General features: G+C 38.5%; 1 protein-coding gene across 3 annotated transcripts in view; it reads left to right on the forward strand.

Annotated features, from left to right (window-relative positions):
• caln1 (calneuron 1) overlaps positions 1–16,422 on the forward strand; it is a 58,063-nt gene that overhangs the window by 22,114 nt on the left and 19,527 nt on the right. For all 3 annotated transcript variants that reach the window (XM_085244160.1, XM_085244161.1, XM_085244159.1), the window contains one exon: positions 2,591–2,703. In XM_085244160.1, coding sequence (XP_085100286.1) covers positions 2,591–2,703 — 113 coding nt within the window. The remainder of the gene's footprint in view (positions 1–2,590; positions 2,704–16,422) is intronic.

Here is a 16,422-nt window from a genome sequence, read left to right on the forward strand (position 1 = left end):
GAAAAGTTACCACCTATGTTCAGTAGTTTAGGCGTACTAGTTAAAAGTAGTAGGAGGAGGATTTTGGATTATTCCATAAGGTTTAATGTTTGTAGGTGTTATGGTTTGTGTGTTTAACAGTGTCTGTCCTACTTGGACCTCAAATAAAATTGACACAATCGTACGGGCATCTCAGGGCATCTCACATGGCCCCAAATGCCTTCAACAGCTAATTAACAGCTGACACAACCATTTAATGCAAGTTATTCCCCAGCTTACATTCTCCTTTTTCCTTTTTTATCACATTCTTTTACTATTTACAGCATTAAAAAGAAAATAACCTTCTAAAAAAAGAAAATAAAGGAAAACTTTTCTTTTAATTCTTTAAGCCCATCAATTCGTTCCAGTAAATGCAGACTGTCACTCCTGGGAAAGCAGGTGGCTGAGTGGAGTGCTATTTTAGTCATTACTTCAGAGCTACTTTAGAATTATTCATTCTGAAGCGGTTTCCTTCATGCCCCCATGCTTTGTGAGGAGCTTCTTCATATTCCCTAGAGCAGAAAATATCCTAGGATTGCCGCAAACAGGTATTTAACTCGCTGATCATTCGTTCATTCATTTATTTTTTTCTGCCCACTTGATTTCCACTCTGGACCTCCAGGGGGGCTGCAGCCTCTGCAGTGCAGAGTGCACCTTGTGTGGGAGGTGCATGTTACAATATGGCATATGGAGTATTATGATTCATCTTTGGTATTGGTGGTGGTGTCTTTTTTCCTGAGATGCTTTAGTCTTACCTAGTATAAAAACAATAGTGGCGCTTTAAACAACTTCCCATAACATGTGTGTATACTAGTCTGTTCTAAATGTATGCATGATTGTTTTTCATCCTGTCTTACCTTGAACCCTTTCACCCAGTCCACCTTCACCTCTACTGTCATCCATCCATCTTCCAAGCTTGACATCCTCAAATCCTGATGTTGCTTCATCTGGCCTGTAGCCCTGCATTTGCCCTGCTGAATATGTATGGGCAGAAGTCAATGACATGTTACTGTGCCAAGCATCCTCCAGAGTGGGTGTCGCTATTGAAGGGAGTGGTAGGGGCAGATAGAGGTGTCCTGCATCAGTAACTTTCCACTGACAAGGCCCGATACTCATCTGCACATAAAGCAGGAGCAGGTGGGAAGAAGAGAGAAGAGCAATTAGTTTACAACAGTGACAGAGAAACACAGGACACAAAAAAGAAAAGAAAGACAAACTAGGTTTTGAAAGACCAAAGATGACAAAGAATTCAACGTGTTTTGTTGTTCAAAATCAACTTTCTCTTTATTTAGGTTTTATGTCATGCCTTTGTTCAATAGGACTGAATTCAGAGTGTGTCTGTGAGCAAATTTATTTGAAATCCGGAGACTGCAATTCTCTATGGGCTTTGGTGATTTTGTTTCCAACTCATCTCATTTTTCACAATTCCCATAACCTATAATGTGCAGCAACTATTGTCAGTGTAGGTTTGGGTCATTTAAACACTGAAACTATGAAACCGGGCAAACGCTACAGAGGGAAGATAATGAAACCCTGCTGGGGGTTTCATTATATAAGACAAAAAAGGCTATACATTTAAGGGCATTCAGCTGGATCAATATAAAACTCTGATCTGTTTGTTTGAATTGTTCCCGTCTTCAAAGTTTTGATGCTTTGTTCTGGCAGTAGCTGTAACAACTATCAGCAGGCATCTGAGATCAGTGCTGCTGGAATTGATGTTCACGGCAGGACTCCATGTTTTGAGTGATGAAGTAGCTGCAAACTTTGATCTGCTCCACAGTCTGCATTATAGATCTAGTCAGAACTCAGTTTTTTTTCTTATGTCTCATCTCAATAGTAAATGTCATATTGAACTGTGTTATTTGAAGCATGCTGGCTCAAATAATATAGGGCGAAGACAGCGCAGCATCCAGAATTCTGTTTATGGTGGAACAACACTTTCTCCCACACATTGTAGAAACCTTTTGAATCCCCAGAGGCCTCAAGACTGTCTATACATTCACTTTTTTCCAAGAGGCCAGTCAAACTGGCCACATTCTTAATAATGCATAAATTAACTTTGTATTTAAACTGTAAAAACTGCACCCTCCACATGCTTTTTAATGAAAAGGAAGTTGCTGCATAGATCAAAATTTATTTTTTCTACCAGGCTGTAAATATGTGTATTTGTCCTTGATGTAAATATGTAAAAATTATTTATGTTTCTGTTCTGTGTCTTGTGTACTGTTAGTTTGTATATGTGTCTTCTTGCTGCTGTTACACCCAAATTTCCCCTTGTGGGACAATTAAAGGATTATTCTATTCTATTCTATTCTATTCTACTATATCTGCCACAAGTGGCCATTAGAGGAACTGCACTTGATTTTTCAGCTCCACAGGTTCCTGCTTACTAATAACTGCTTTCCTTTGTGCATCTGCAGCTCACAGAAGAAAAATAAATCACATTATAGGATAGAAAACAACTAACGATGATGGATTTTATTATTGGGAAAATTTTTAGATGTTTGTTAGATGACAAATGCCATGAGTGCTTCGTCATTGATCAACAATCTGTCCTCTCTTTCACCATCAGGGGACGGGCAGGTTGATTTTGAGGAGTTCATGACGATTCTTGGTCCCAAGCTCCTCTCATCTGAAACAAGAGAAGGCTTTCTGGGCAGCACAATCGATACCATCTTCTGGCAGGTAAATCTTGATTCTTTTTTACCTTTATTCTCTGTCACACATCTGTTTTGTTACCACTTCTGAGTCATGAAATGAACTGGATGTGATGATGAGACAGATGCTATATGTCTGAGCTGAAATATAAATGCAGCATCATTCTTCTACATCTTTGTTTTAACTGAAAACCAAGGAGCAGGATTTTTAAATCTGTTTACAAAAAAAAAGCTGCATGTTGGTCCAGGAATGCTGTCCTCAGTCTACTGTTCTCAGCCTCCTGTTATGTTGCGGGTCAGATTGACCCAGAACAGAAGAGATGTCACATGTCATCTGCATCACTAAAGGAAATGAAAAAAATCAAAATTATACAAGAAAATTGTAAAATAATCAATGCCAGGGTTTCTCACACTTTTGGATGAGTAAACATGCACGGGTCAAATTGACCCAGGAACATAATTGGTGTTCCTGGAAACCAACATAACAGGAGGGTTAAAAAGTGTGGTCGAGTTTGTCTGGTTTCCTCTAGATCTCTCACATTACATTACATGATTGGTTACTGCATCATTACGGCGCAAATGATGACCAACTGAAAAGGTACATTTTAATTTTAGTATTAAAGAATTAAAAAATAACAAAACACCAATGCCAAATTAACCTAATTACACTAATTAACTGTACTATGAAAGCAAAATAGAGCTCATATATATTCTACATCTTTAATGAAGCTGTGCAGAGTTTTAATTATTTTTGTTCTTACGCAATCAACTCTGTGAATATATTTTAGATTTTATGTTCCCGAAAAAGAATATTTGTGTTAAAGTGACGACATCCTGGAGCAGCTAAAGTGTGACGTGTCTTCTGTGCACTAATGGATTCTGCAGTGAAATACAGTCTTCTGAATTTAACTCCATTTCCAGATTTTTTCAATCCTTTTTTGAAGGGCAGTGCAAATATATATCCATCCATCCATCCATTCGCTTCCGCTTATCCTTTTCAGGGTCGCGGGGGGCGCTGGAGCCTATCCCAGCTGTCATACGGCGAGAGGCGGGGTACACCCTGGACAGGTCGCCAGTCTGTCGCAGGGCTGCAAATATATATATATATTATATATACTGATCTCCGTTGAGTTGTACTGTGACCGACTCACAGCATAAAGGGGTTTCAGAATCTGAGAACAGTAGTAAAAAATGTCTGAGTAAAATAGTTTTGCTTTGAGTGAGCTAGAGTGTTTAACACACACAGACACACAATAGAATGGAGGACAGAGCCTGAATGGGCATGTAGACAAATCTGGTATGTGTGAGAGAAAGAGCAGAGCATTTGGCACTGATAGTAACACTTGGCAAGCCTGCCCCCCTGATGTAATCATCAGCTTGACCCAGGCTTTTTCTCAGGGGAATGAGCTTATGGTTTACACCGTGAGGACACAAGTCTTTAGAGGTATGAGTGCAGGACGGCAAATGTACTGCCAGCCACATTTGGCCGATGCAGTGACCTTGGCTTGTAAAGAAGAGCGGTTGGCTTGAAACAGTGTGTTTCTTTTTTTTTTTTTTCAACCCCTCAAGTAAAACTGGTTGTGGTTTACGGTTTGTTACTCCTGCACTAATAAACCCACATTTCAAGTCAAGACGAATGCCCAGACGCAGAAATCAAACACCTCATCAAATGTGTGGAGCACATTCAGAGGGAAAATGCACTGCAGACCATCTTTTATCATAATAATTTCTTCACTCACCTCACAGATGATTACTTGCTTGAGACATTACAATTTTGTGCCTAGTTTATTGTTAATAGTGTATAACTGAGCCTTATTCAAAGAATTTGCTTCAGTGTTCCTCTTTGAATACATAAGTGTTTTTTTCCTAATTATTAGAATATTGGAGTAGATGTTGAATTTTTTACCTTGCATCCTAGTACCAGGGTGTTAAAAGTGATTTTTATGAAATATCTCAATAAATCTTGCATCCACTCTGCAGACAGTAACATGCAGTGTTTTGTGTTTGGTGGGACAATTGAAAAATGAAAATGATCTTAGCAATGCAAGTATGCATGGAGAAAAATAACACTATCAGCTCAAAAGCCTTCCCATCAGTTCAGCAGACGCTGAATAAACCATCAGCTGAGACAACTCATGCTGCTGGCTCATTATGTCCCACTCATTAAGATTCAGAATCAGCACTTCAAATCAACAGCTCTTACATGCTTAGAAAAATGCAATTCCTTTGTGGTCGTAAACAACAGGATAAAAAAATATATCACATTCATTTAAAAAAAAAAAGAAAGAGAGAGAGAGAGAGACAGGGAGACAGTAGAAATGTTTTTTTTCCTTCTTGCTGACAATGATGCTTAATGCATTCTAGTTTTACTCGCTGAAGATGCACAATTCAGTGCCATTAACAGGAAAGAAACATAATGACTATGTGAAATGTGAAAGATGTGGTAGAGATGAACCAAGAGCACATTATGAGTGTTTGTTGGTTTTTACTGCAGTAAAAATAGGCTGTTGAAGAAAATAACATCTGTTGTTTCAGCCCAACCATATTTCAATAGAAGTTGTTGGAGACAAAACAAATGCTAAGGAGAGTTGGTGTCAGATATAAACTGTAATCTTTAGTTCCAAATTAATGCTAGCTGTGATTTGCATCGGGCATAATGTGCAAATTGTCAGAGAATGCAAAGTTTTTAGCCATAATAAGCTTTTTAGTCGAATTCCATCCATTTTTTTTTACCTAACTAGAATTGCAGGATGTTGGAGTCAGTCCTAGCTGGGCGACGAGCAGGGTACAGCCTGAACATGTGTAATACAAAGACGCTGACAGCTGTTCACACCAACAGCTAATTTAGAATCAACCTAATATGTTTTCAGACACGTGAGAACATGCAAACTCTACACAGCGGACCAAGAGGTACAAACCCATGGTATAAAATGACATTGCTAACCATTTCATTATGGTGCCAAGGTAAAGACCTTAAAATATTATGCAGCACAACCCAGTCTGGCAGAACCAGACTGAGGGAAGATGGTTAAGCTCTACAAAATCTGGAATGAGAGGGAAGTCAAGAGAGGAGAGCAAAGACTAAAAAAATAAGTAATAATAAAACAAATAAATGATATAGTAAGTCAGTCAGCTAATATGTAATTTTTATTTTCCCCATAATGGTAACTTAGAGAAACTGGCACAAGTATAGTTCAGGAAACAACAAAGTAAATATAATACTCCACTACATTAGGAAACGGTATACTGTATGTGCAAAGTTGGGCTTCAATAATGACATTCATAATTCTCATCATGACATAAAACATTTTAAATTTTCAGTAGCTTTTAAAACCGTTGAATATATAACAGTTAAGAATAATTTCAATGATATAGACTCACAGCTGCAGATTTGTCAGTTTTATATCCATGAGGCAGATTCCCCAAAGCTCTGTTGAATGGAGATCTGTAGAGGTCATCTAAGTACATGGAGCTCATGCAGAAGAAACCAGTAGGAGGTGATTCGAGCTTTGTGACATGGTCCGCTAGTTTGCTAGAAGCAGTGATCAGATTGGTACACTGTGGTCACAAAGGGATAGTTAGGTTTCACCATTTAAACGATGCTCACATGGTACCAAGGGGCCTAAAGTGCCAAGAAAATACCCCCCACACCAGTAGACCATCAACAGGATGAACCGCTAATAATAGACAGGATGGAGCCATGCATTCATGTTGTTCATACTCAATTCTGAGGCTATCCTCTTAATGTTGCAGAATAGCTCGAGACCCATCAGACCAGAGACCGTTCAAGCCCATCTGCTTGAGGGTTCAACATGTTGTGTGTTCAGAGACATACCGTGGTTGTAATAAATGGTTATTTGAGTTGCTGTTGCCTTCCTATCATCTCAAAGCATTTTCACCCAGAGAACTGCCACTGTCTGGATAATTCCTTTACCTCATTCACTATAAACTCTGCACATGGTTGTGCAGGAAAATGCCAACAGATCAGGAGCTTCTGAAATAATCAGACCAGCCTGTCTGTCAACAACAAGGATGTTATGCTTACCTTTCTTACCATTCTGATGTTCCGTTTTACATACTTGCACTGACCATGTCTACATGCCTAAATGAACTGAGTTGCTATCCTGTGATTGGCTCCTTAGACATTTGCAGAGAGTTAAGAGCCGTTGAAGAGAGGTACATAACAAAGGGGCTGGTGAGTGTAAGTTCAGGTATAACAGTGATGTCTGCAACTGAATAGAAATCTTTAAAATCTTTAGAATATAGTATGTAGTCCCATGGACTGGACCTGAGGAGTCAAGAAATTTGTTCTGCCTTTACAACCAAGTAAAGCAGTCTCTGGCTGTATAGTATATGCTTACTATATGTTTCCCAGAACCTTTCCCAGACATGCTTTATATAACTTTTTATAATTATGCTTATAATTATTAGAATTAACATCCTTCAAATCTTGAACTTTACATTGATTTGGCACATCTTAATAATTTGCTTTGATGGAAGCAATATATTCAATAATCGTGACAAGGAAACAACGTGCACAATACTGATAATATTTTCGCTGTAGGCATTTTGTGCAACACTTAAACAAATTCAGTTTTCAAAGCATTTTACGGAGTACACTTTCCTTCTTTGCCAGCATTTGTTTTCTGTGCTCGTCCATCAGAGCAGAGCGGGATTCGTTCAGCAGGAGTGTGACACAAGCACACCCTGCACTCAAATGAACCTTATATTTTGTTGTGGTTCAGTCCTTTTGAACCCTGAGAGTAGCTCTGTTCTTGACTTGGAAGAGAGATTTTTTCATTCCAGCGATATCAAGCAAAGTGTCACATCCTCACCAGCTGGGGTGATGGGATAATGATTCACTCGCTGTCACACACTCACTTTCCTACTCACCCGTATCTGCTCCTGAACAGTTTGTTAATGTATCTAATTATCCCATTGGATAATTATGAGCTTGTATTTTAACAACTGCAAACATTAAAGTTGTTTTTTTAAGTCAGCAGCAGCAGCCTGATTAACAAGATAAACGAATAGTAAACAAAACAATGAACATTCGAAAAATCGTTTTTCAATGCCTGCTTGATTGAGATCAACATTATTTTAAATTTTCATTTTTCATGTGCAAGCACTTAATTCCTTCAACTGAAAATTACTGAAGATGTATGGAATACTTGTTATATAAGATCAAAGCTCCTCTGCACTTTAATTGCAGGTCAGTGTACCTTGCATTGTGCTAACTAATCCCTGAGTAGGATGGTGACTCACCAGTGAGAATAGTAGAAATGGAGATCATATAAGTTGTGAAGATAATGAGTCAGAGGTCAGATCTGGTCAAACGCAGTGTGTTTCCTCTTTGTGCACTTGAGATTTATCAGTTTTTAATTAGTGAACTTCAAGGTAATAGTGTGTACCTTTTCAAGGATCATAAAGGTACAATAAAACTTACTTATTTGCACCATTTCTCAATATTAACTATACCCATATGTTTTGAAATTTATATTCTGTTAAACAAAAATAAAAAAAATAATTTAATAAATTTCATTCAATAGACCATAGATTCTCTATCAGTCTTGTATGTCAGTGGCACGGAGTTACACTCTTTCCTAACAGCAAGAAGGTCTTTTTACTTTTGGGGTTTTCTTCAGGTGTTCTGGTTTCCTTTCAATTCAGTTCATAATTGTAACTTGGTGTACATGTTGATATGAATTGGATAAAGCTTTAGAGCAAGAGATTTTGGAACATGTACAAAATACATGAATTAGTGTTTTTGTGTGCATTTTATTTAAAGGTACTGTTGCATTAGCGTATAAAATTGTAAAGTTTGGTTTCTGTAAGTTGCAAACCACAAGGGTAAAAAAAAGCAGACCTGTGAAGGGTTCATCAGTTGGCCTCTAGAGCATACGCCCAAATGGCGAGTAAAACTTTATTTTCTTAGCCTACGTGCAACAAAATAACACCCTGCACTGGTACTAAATCCAAGGAAGCTTATGATAATGTTTGCAGTTTTTCAAGCCATGTAAGCAGTTCTTGTTCGGGAAAACTTGGCAGACACTTTCATGGTCCCAGACCTGACAGCATTAAAAAATAAAAAAATAAATAACAGTTTAGTTTGTCTAACGCTTTGGTACTGCTGAATAAGCTGTTTGTGAACAGCAGCAACAAACATTATATTCAGGTTCCAACATTTTACACTTGGTCAACAATCACACCAACCATAATAGACAGTCCCGTGTGTGTGTGTGTGTGTGTGTGTGTTTAAACAGCTTTGAGGACCAAAAACTGGCATTCCACTGTACTTGTGGGGACCAACTATCACTTGTGGGGACAAAGTTGTTTTAGTTTTCCTCATTTTTGCACATTTTTCACGCATAAAGTTAAATAAACTGAACATGAGCAAGATGATCAGGGATTTTAAGTTGTTTTTTCTTCACTGTGACACTCTAGAATGTATTTTTACATTTTTACAAAAATCAAAGGACCACTGTCAAAAAATAAAAACTATACCAATAGCCTTTCTCAGAAGTAAAACTGGCAGCCAGGAGAAATGAGTGACCAGGTTTCCTGTACCTCTTTGACAGGACACCAGGGGTTTTCTTATTTTAGAGCTATTTACCCTATAATTACCCCATGTGCTGCACACCCACTTTAAATAAGAAAAAAAATACACCAACAAAGTTTGGCTGTTATTGTTTAGCCTTCTGGCATGTAATTTGTTTCTTTCTTTCATTTATGATGATTTCTTTATTTTTTCTTAAAGGTAATAAGATAATGTTTTTTTCCTTATCACGTTGATTTATTATGGGCTGTTTCCTTTAAGCTTAGAGACAAAGTCATTTAGTCCAGTCAAGAAACCGAAGTATCTCCAGTGTTGTTCTTGTTATTTGGTTGATGCTAACTGACCGTGTCTTAAAGTCATATTTGTATACAATGTAACTCCACAGAACCGACTTGTAGTGCCTAATGTGAATACAAGTGTTAATGTAATCAGTGTTATTTCAATAGAATAGATCTTTATAAGTTTTATTTGTCGATCTTTTTTCTACTTTTAAAGACAAAGAGACAATACACATAAAAACTAGTTTTATGTGGTAATGCTAAATATAGCAGACCCTGATTTGGGTCTTTTTTTGTTTATTTTAAACCAATATGTGTCAGAGTGCCTCTGGGTGCTTTAACCCTGTGATAAAATATTACATCCCGCAAAAATGTCAGCTAATCTTCCCTGAAAGTTATTTTTGATGGAGAGACTTTAGTGTTGGTTTCTCTGAGGTGTAGCATGGTTTGGAGAGCAAATGTCAGGAGGAAGCAGTGCACAGCAGAGAGGTGTGAGGAGCAGTCAGTCTAACGAACAGGTATTCACCTCCAGGTTATGAGGACTCCTCAAATGAACTGAAGCGTGAGAGGACTTTGCTTTTTTTTTTTAGGCTGCATGTTGATCAGAAAACAAACCGCAGCCTGGACTGTAAAGTGTTGTTTACATGTTAGAACTGTTGGGCAAAAAATTTGTACCTGGTGATTTTGTAGACCTTAACTAAAAATTACTTTTAAACTACCACAAGTTAACAACTGTAAGTTGCTATGCACTGCTGTTCCTTCTTTCTAGATATGAGTGAGTTTGAAAGAGCAGTTAAAAGGATGCTGGGTTCTGAAACATAATCTGTTTCTCAATAGTGCAAAAGCTGTTCCTCTTTCTCAGCAATATATGCCTCTGGCATTTTGTTACACGTGACCAAATAATCGTTTATTATTAAAATTCAAAATGTTACAGTTGGCACGTTCCATAACACATTATCAGAAGTGCTTTTTAATGTAAGTCTACCAGTCATGTTAAAGTCATGGTGAAGAATCCAACTCCGGACATTTAGACATGTGGCCTGTCTGGCTTGTAAATGGAGATTTTTGCCTTAAATCAGATCCATTAATCATCTTTTTTTTCTCCCCTTGGCGCCAGGGCACAATCTTGGATTTATAATGACTTTAGAAAATCATCTGTGATGAATAATATGCATGTCACAATGATTTTTCTTGAGACATTTTAGATTAGGTTAATATTTGTGTTGGCCCCTGCAGAGTTACCCTGGAAGTGAAAGTCTGCCATGAGCGCTGTAATTGTTTCTGTGCTATGGTTGTCTCTGTGGTGTATGTAAAGATCATATGCAATATCATATAATAGGCTTATTCCAAATGGGATGTCCAGGTCAATTTCATTTATCAGTTGGGATGGTCAAATTCTTATTACAAACTTTTATTGCATCGAATACAGTGGCTTGCACTTTTCAGTTATTTATTTGTGAAAAATGTTTGGAATCATGTATGATTTTCGTTCCACTTCTCTCGTGTGCACCGCTTTGTGTTGGTCTTTCACCTGGAATTCCAATAAAATTGATTCATGTTCGTGGCTGTAATGTGACAAAATGTGGAAAAGTTCAAGGGGGCCGAATACTTTTGCAAGTCACTGTATTCCTATCATATATTAAAAATATATTTTTAACAGCATTAGTGGTTTTATGTTTTTTATTCAGTTCCCCTTTGTTTTGTTTTTCCATCTAGCTTTTGCAATAAAAGAAAATGGTTGCAGTTTTCAGCAAAGTGGCATCATAATTTAATCAAAATCTTGTTTTTGAGACTGGCTAAATCTGCTGGTGCTCTAATCTGCCTGCTTTACTTTCTGATAATGCTCTGCATCTGCTAAATGGGTCCGTTATGGACCAATGGGCTTGTTGAATGTTTCAACAAGCCCATTTGCTGCTGATTAGTTAGTAAAAATAATATCCAAAAACATCCGAGCCTTTGAAAGATTTCTGCAGGTACCCACCAAAAGGGAATGGTTTGTAGGAATGTTTTTGAGGCTTTTCTCCTGCCTCAGATTGTTGTGTAAGTGTTCTGTCAGATAGTGCTAACAACACAACAACCACTCACAGCAAAGCATCCGTCCACATGACATTTCTTTTCTGTTATTTATCTGGTCATACACTGCTTACACATGTCTGTGGTTTTGTTGTTGAAGTTGAATGTTTAACATAAACCTCTGCTGTACTTGACTTTAGCTTGACTTCCTGTGCCCATGCAGGTAGAGCCTTCAATAATATCCATGCCTTAGTAATACAGCAGGCTTGAACTGATTCAGGATCAGCGTTTGAATTTGCCAAATAGATACATTTGATAAATGTCCTCAATCATTTTCTTTTTTCTTTCTCATTCATTGCAATGATTAGTTATAATTCCAAGTTTCTCAGATTGCCTTGCTAAATTACTGAAATTTAAATAAGATGTCTGCTGATGAAGAACTGCTGACTGTCAGATGTCCTGCTCCAGGCAGGTAGTATGAGAAGAGCCAGCACTTCTCTAACAAGCAGCTGCTGGGTGCTTGATAGATTCAAGGCCAACGTGCAGGATGTAAACAAATTCTAAGGGCGTTCACTCACCGGCTGGGAAGGCTGAGACGAGCGAAAAATCACTTTCCCTCGCCAGGCATGGCCTTGAATGGCAATGAAGGTGGCACAGAGACACAGCGTTACAGACAGCTAATCAACACCCACACGTGTGCACACGCATGCACATGTTCTCCGTTTCGTTCCATATGCCTAATCATCCTCCTTCCAGCAGTCTGATCTACTCTAATGTGATCCTCCTCACATTGAAGCACAGAGGTTGGGGGGTGAATTATAGAGGATTATCAAAGTGAAAATGACTCAATTTGTCTCATGCATCAAGAAGGGCATTACTTTTGATCCCTGGCCAGAATCTTTTCCTTGAGGCCGTCAGTGCCTTTGCGAGACAGAAATGTATTTTCACGATGACCTCCACCTGAGTTTTCAATGCTGACTTTGAATGAGAGCAAGCAGTAATCTCTTCATGCTTAAAAAAGAAGCCAGTGTTGTAGTACCAAAAACTGTAGTTCTTCAAGTCAAACCCTTCAGTGTTACCAAGAACAACTTCAGCCATAAAAATGGCATCTTTAGAGCCTAAATGGTTTTATCTCCATGTGAAATTTCCCTCTTTGTGGCCATTTTTATTCTTTTGAGCCTTAAAGCTTTGGGCGTGGCCATTGTGATTGACAGGTACACCATTACGGGTTGCTGTAGCCAATCACAGTGGCTCCACTTCCTGAATAATAATAGTAAAATAATAATAATAACTTCATTCAAATAGTCAAAGGAGCTTGCAAAGAAAAGCGTCTGGACTTCTTTAAGTTGCTTGAAGACGTTTCACCTCTCATCCGAGAAGCTTCTTCAGATCTAAGGTCAAATGGTGGAGAGTCCCAGATTTAAACCTAGTGGGAGTATCCCCCCACAGAGGGACAAAAGGACCCCCTGATGATCCTCTAATCGCCTGAGCCAAGGTGTGAAACTGGGTGTGGGTCCCAATCAGCCAGAGTTTCGGGTGAGCTCATTGTGAAACCTGGCCCCACCTTATCATGCGATTTCCTGAGGTCAGATGGCCCAGGATGTGAGTGGGCGTTAAGACGTCTGGGGAGGGATCTCAAAACTGGATTATAGATGGCAGAGAGTTGGTGTCGTAAACCACCGCCTCTGTTCAAAGATGGTCGCTCACAGTGGACATAGATGGCTTCTTTCATAGAATTAGTGCTTCACAGTTTGAATAATTCAATTTCAATTTAATTTAAACAGCGCCAAATCACAACAACAGTCGCCTCAAGGCGCTTTATATTGTAAGGTAGACCCTACAATAATAGATGCAGAGAAAACCCAACAATCATATGAGCCTCTATGAGCAAGCACTTTGGCAACAGTGGGGAAGAAAAACGCCCTTTTAACAGGAAGAAACCTCCAGCAGAACCAGGCTCAGTGAGGGGCGGGGCCATCTGCCACGACTGGTTGGGGAGAGAGACAGAAGATGGGAGAAAAGACACGCTGTGGAAGCGAGCCAGAGATTAATAACAGGTATAAAAGTATACAAGTAATAAAAGCTACACATTAAAGATAAGTGTATGCAACAAACATATACACACACATAATCAACCACATGGCCTCACATTCATTCCAAAATACACATACACACAACTGAACTGAACCTTTCAACTGTCTTTGGGCTGTCGGTGCCTTTTAGAGTGTTTTTTAATTACCTGATAATTTGCTGACTTCTTTTTTGGGCTGTAAGCTACACATCAGTGTTCCAATTTTGGTTTGTGTTATTTTAGTCTGCTACTTGGCACTTATTAGCAGGTATTAGTGTCTGTGTGATCCAGTTATACGGTCTTTGGATGCCGCTTATTAACCAAGTGTTAATAAGTTAGCACTCCATCTTCATTTCTAAAATTGTCACATCCGTCTCCTAAGGACAACAGAATGCATCATGTCAGAGGGGCTGCTTCCATCTGTAGTTGGCACATTGGTTTTATTGTTTGTTGGCTGTTTTCATTTTTCTTTTTACGTAATCTTTGGGAACGCTGACACTTTTCTCGAGACACCTCACCTCATGTTGCTATTGATTATAAAGTGGCAGGTTGCAGTAGGATTATGACTTTATTTATTGGTTAACAGAAATATATAACATAGAATACGCTGTATCAGTACGACCATTAATAGTAGTAAAACTTTAAAGCCTTAAACTTACTGTATCTACATCCATGCTGTTCGTGATGAACACTATATTGCTACTGTACTGTTGAGTCAGGCTGATAACTTTTCTTCTCTTAGCTCTGAAACAAGAAAGCTGCTGTTTGAAGTTTTGCTGCTCGTGGAAAAGCAGCAGCAAGCACCCTCAGGCCTCCTGCTTCAACTCTTAATTTGATTCCTGCCTCTGCCTGCTCCCTTCATCATTTGGAGCCTCGTGTTTTTTGTTTTTTTTTGTGTACACTATGACATTTTTGTTCCTCTTCCTTCATCCTAACTCACGCTCCTTATGTTCCATGTAGCTTTAATTGCGTGTGAGTCAGCTTGGCTCCTTCAGTGATTCACTTCATTACAGCTCTTTCTCATCCACGATGCAGCTCTGAGAAGTGTCAGCACCACATCACTGTATTTTCTGCACAATTGCTTGACTTAAAATATGCACAAAATTGCATGTGCACACACACACACACACACACACACACACACACACACACACACACACACACACACACATACTGTGGAGGAGCATTTGTGTTATTGAGTGTCCAGAATTTTAATGATGTGTCTGCCAATCAGAATAAATTTCTTTGACTACATTACACTGACACTGATTTACTTGAGGCGATCTTATTCATTTTTATCTACCAAGCAATCACAGCGTATAGCCCTATTTAGATATATATAGAGAAAATCATTTGTCAGCTAAATGTAATCAAAAAGACATAGGTCTGTTTCCCACTATTCATCATTTCACAGCGCTGTACTTTTATCCTCCGAGCTGCACTTCAAAGTCCCATCAGGCCTGCAGACAGAAAGGATGAAGAGTGAATATGGATGTATAGGACTTCAAAAGATTTGCACCCCATTCACAAAACCTTCTTTATTTATTTATTTATTTACACAAAATAGTCAGAGTTCAGGCGTTTTTACTAGCCAAACTCACAATACTGCATGAATTAACATTTCCCCTTGACTTTTAAGTACAGGCTTGGTGATGCAGTCCTTGACATACTGAAAAAGAACACCTTATGTGACATTTCTTTGAAGATGATTTTAATTTCTGCAACACAAATAAGCAGGTGGGTAGACAGATCTCTCAGCTTTCCCCTGCATCTACAATGACGTTGAATGTTTTCTTTGGGGAATTATTACATTGGTGCTTCTCCAACTTTTTCCATGTTACAGACTAAAAAAACAAAATAATTTTTTGTGATAATCTGCAAAATTTTCATTTTGCAGTACCTTATAAACTGTATAAACTGAACTTAAATTGAAGGTTTCGATGGAAGTTAGAGTTGCCTATGTTGCACTAGCCGATATAAGAAAACTTCTCTGTTTGGATCGAGCTTTAATTAGATTTTTCTACCACTTTAAGATGAGAAATACAATATATAACCAGTCGTCCTTTAGCAGGGGTCCTGCTACACCGTGGGTTTAATTAAACCATGTTTTAATCTGTACTATCAGCTATTGAACTGCAATTCAATGCCAACACCTCCAAGTAAAATTGTGCTTACGATTTATTTGGTTGTTTACATTTCTTCCTCATCTTTGTGTGTCTCTCGCTGTACTTCATTCTCATATCTTTTATCTCTCTTCCCTGCTGTCTCCTCTGTTGTTCATTCTTCTGCAGTAAAAGGTAATGAATTACATGAGGCACACCACATAGATCCACTGAAAGCCAATAATAAGGGCAGTGACCCTCAGGCTGCTCCTGTAGTCTGCTCCAGTATAGGGGTTAATGGGAGTAATCTCACCTTGATTAATCATACTAACAGTAATTGGCTATTGGTAGCTTTCTAAGTGGCCTTAGGCATTTTCCCTTCTTCCCGTATTTTCCTCAAACTGTCTGTGAAATAAACTGTCTAAAGTCTGCTGTCCTGATCCAAGTATCATGCCAGGATTTGCAGACTTTAAGTGCCTAATATGAACATTTATCTGCAACTGTTCAATCAGATATTACTGCTTGTATATGAAAAAGCTGTAAAAATTCTTAGGATGAGTTTTTTTGTTTTTGTTTTTTAATCTACCGTGTGTTGGTCGTGGGGCTATAATGAAATGTGCACTGGAGCGTAGAGGTTACAGACCTCAAGACAGAAGTAACTCTTTTTGTGGCCCATAAGAGTCTCACTGCAAGTCATTTTCGTCAGTTTCATCATGTGGCCAATGTT

The sequence above is a fragment of the Mchenga conophoros genome, linkage group LG14 (genome assembly GCF_057382185.1).
Source record: "Mchenga conophoros isolate Kocher_MC1m ecotype Shallow Benthic linkage group LG14, M_conophoros_male_GT1.1, whole genome shotgun sequence".
Classification (NCBI taxonomy): domain Eukaryota; kingdom Metazoa; phylum Chordata; class Actinopteri; order Cichliformes; family Cichlidae; genus Mchenga; species Mchenga conophoros.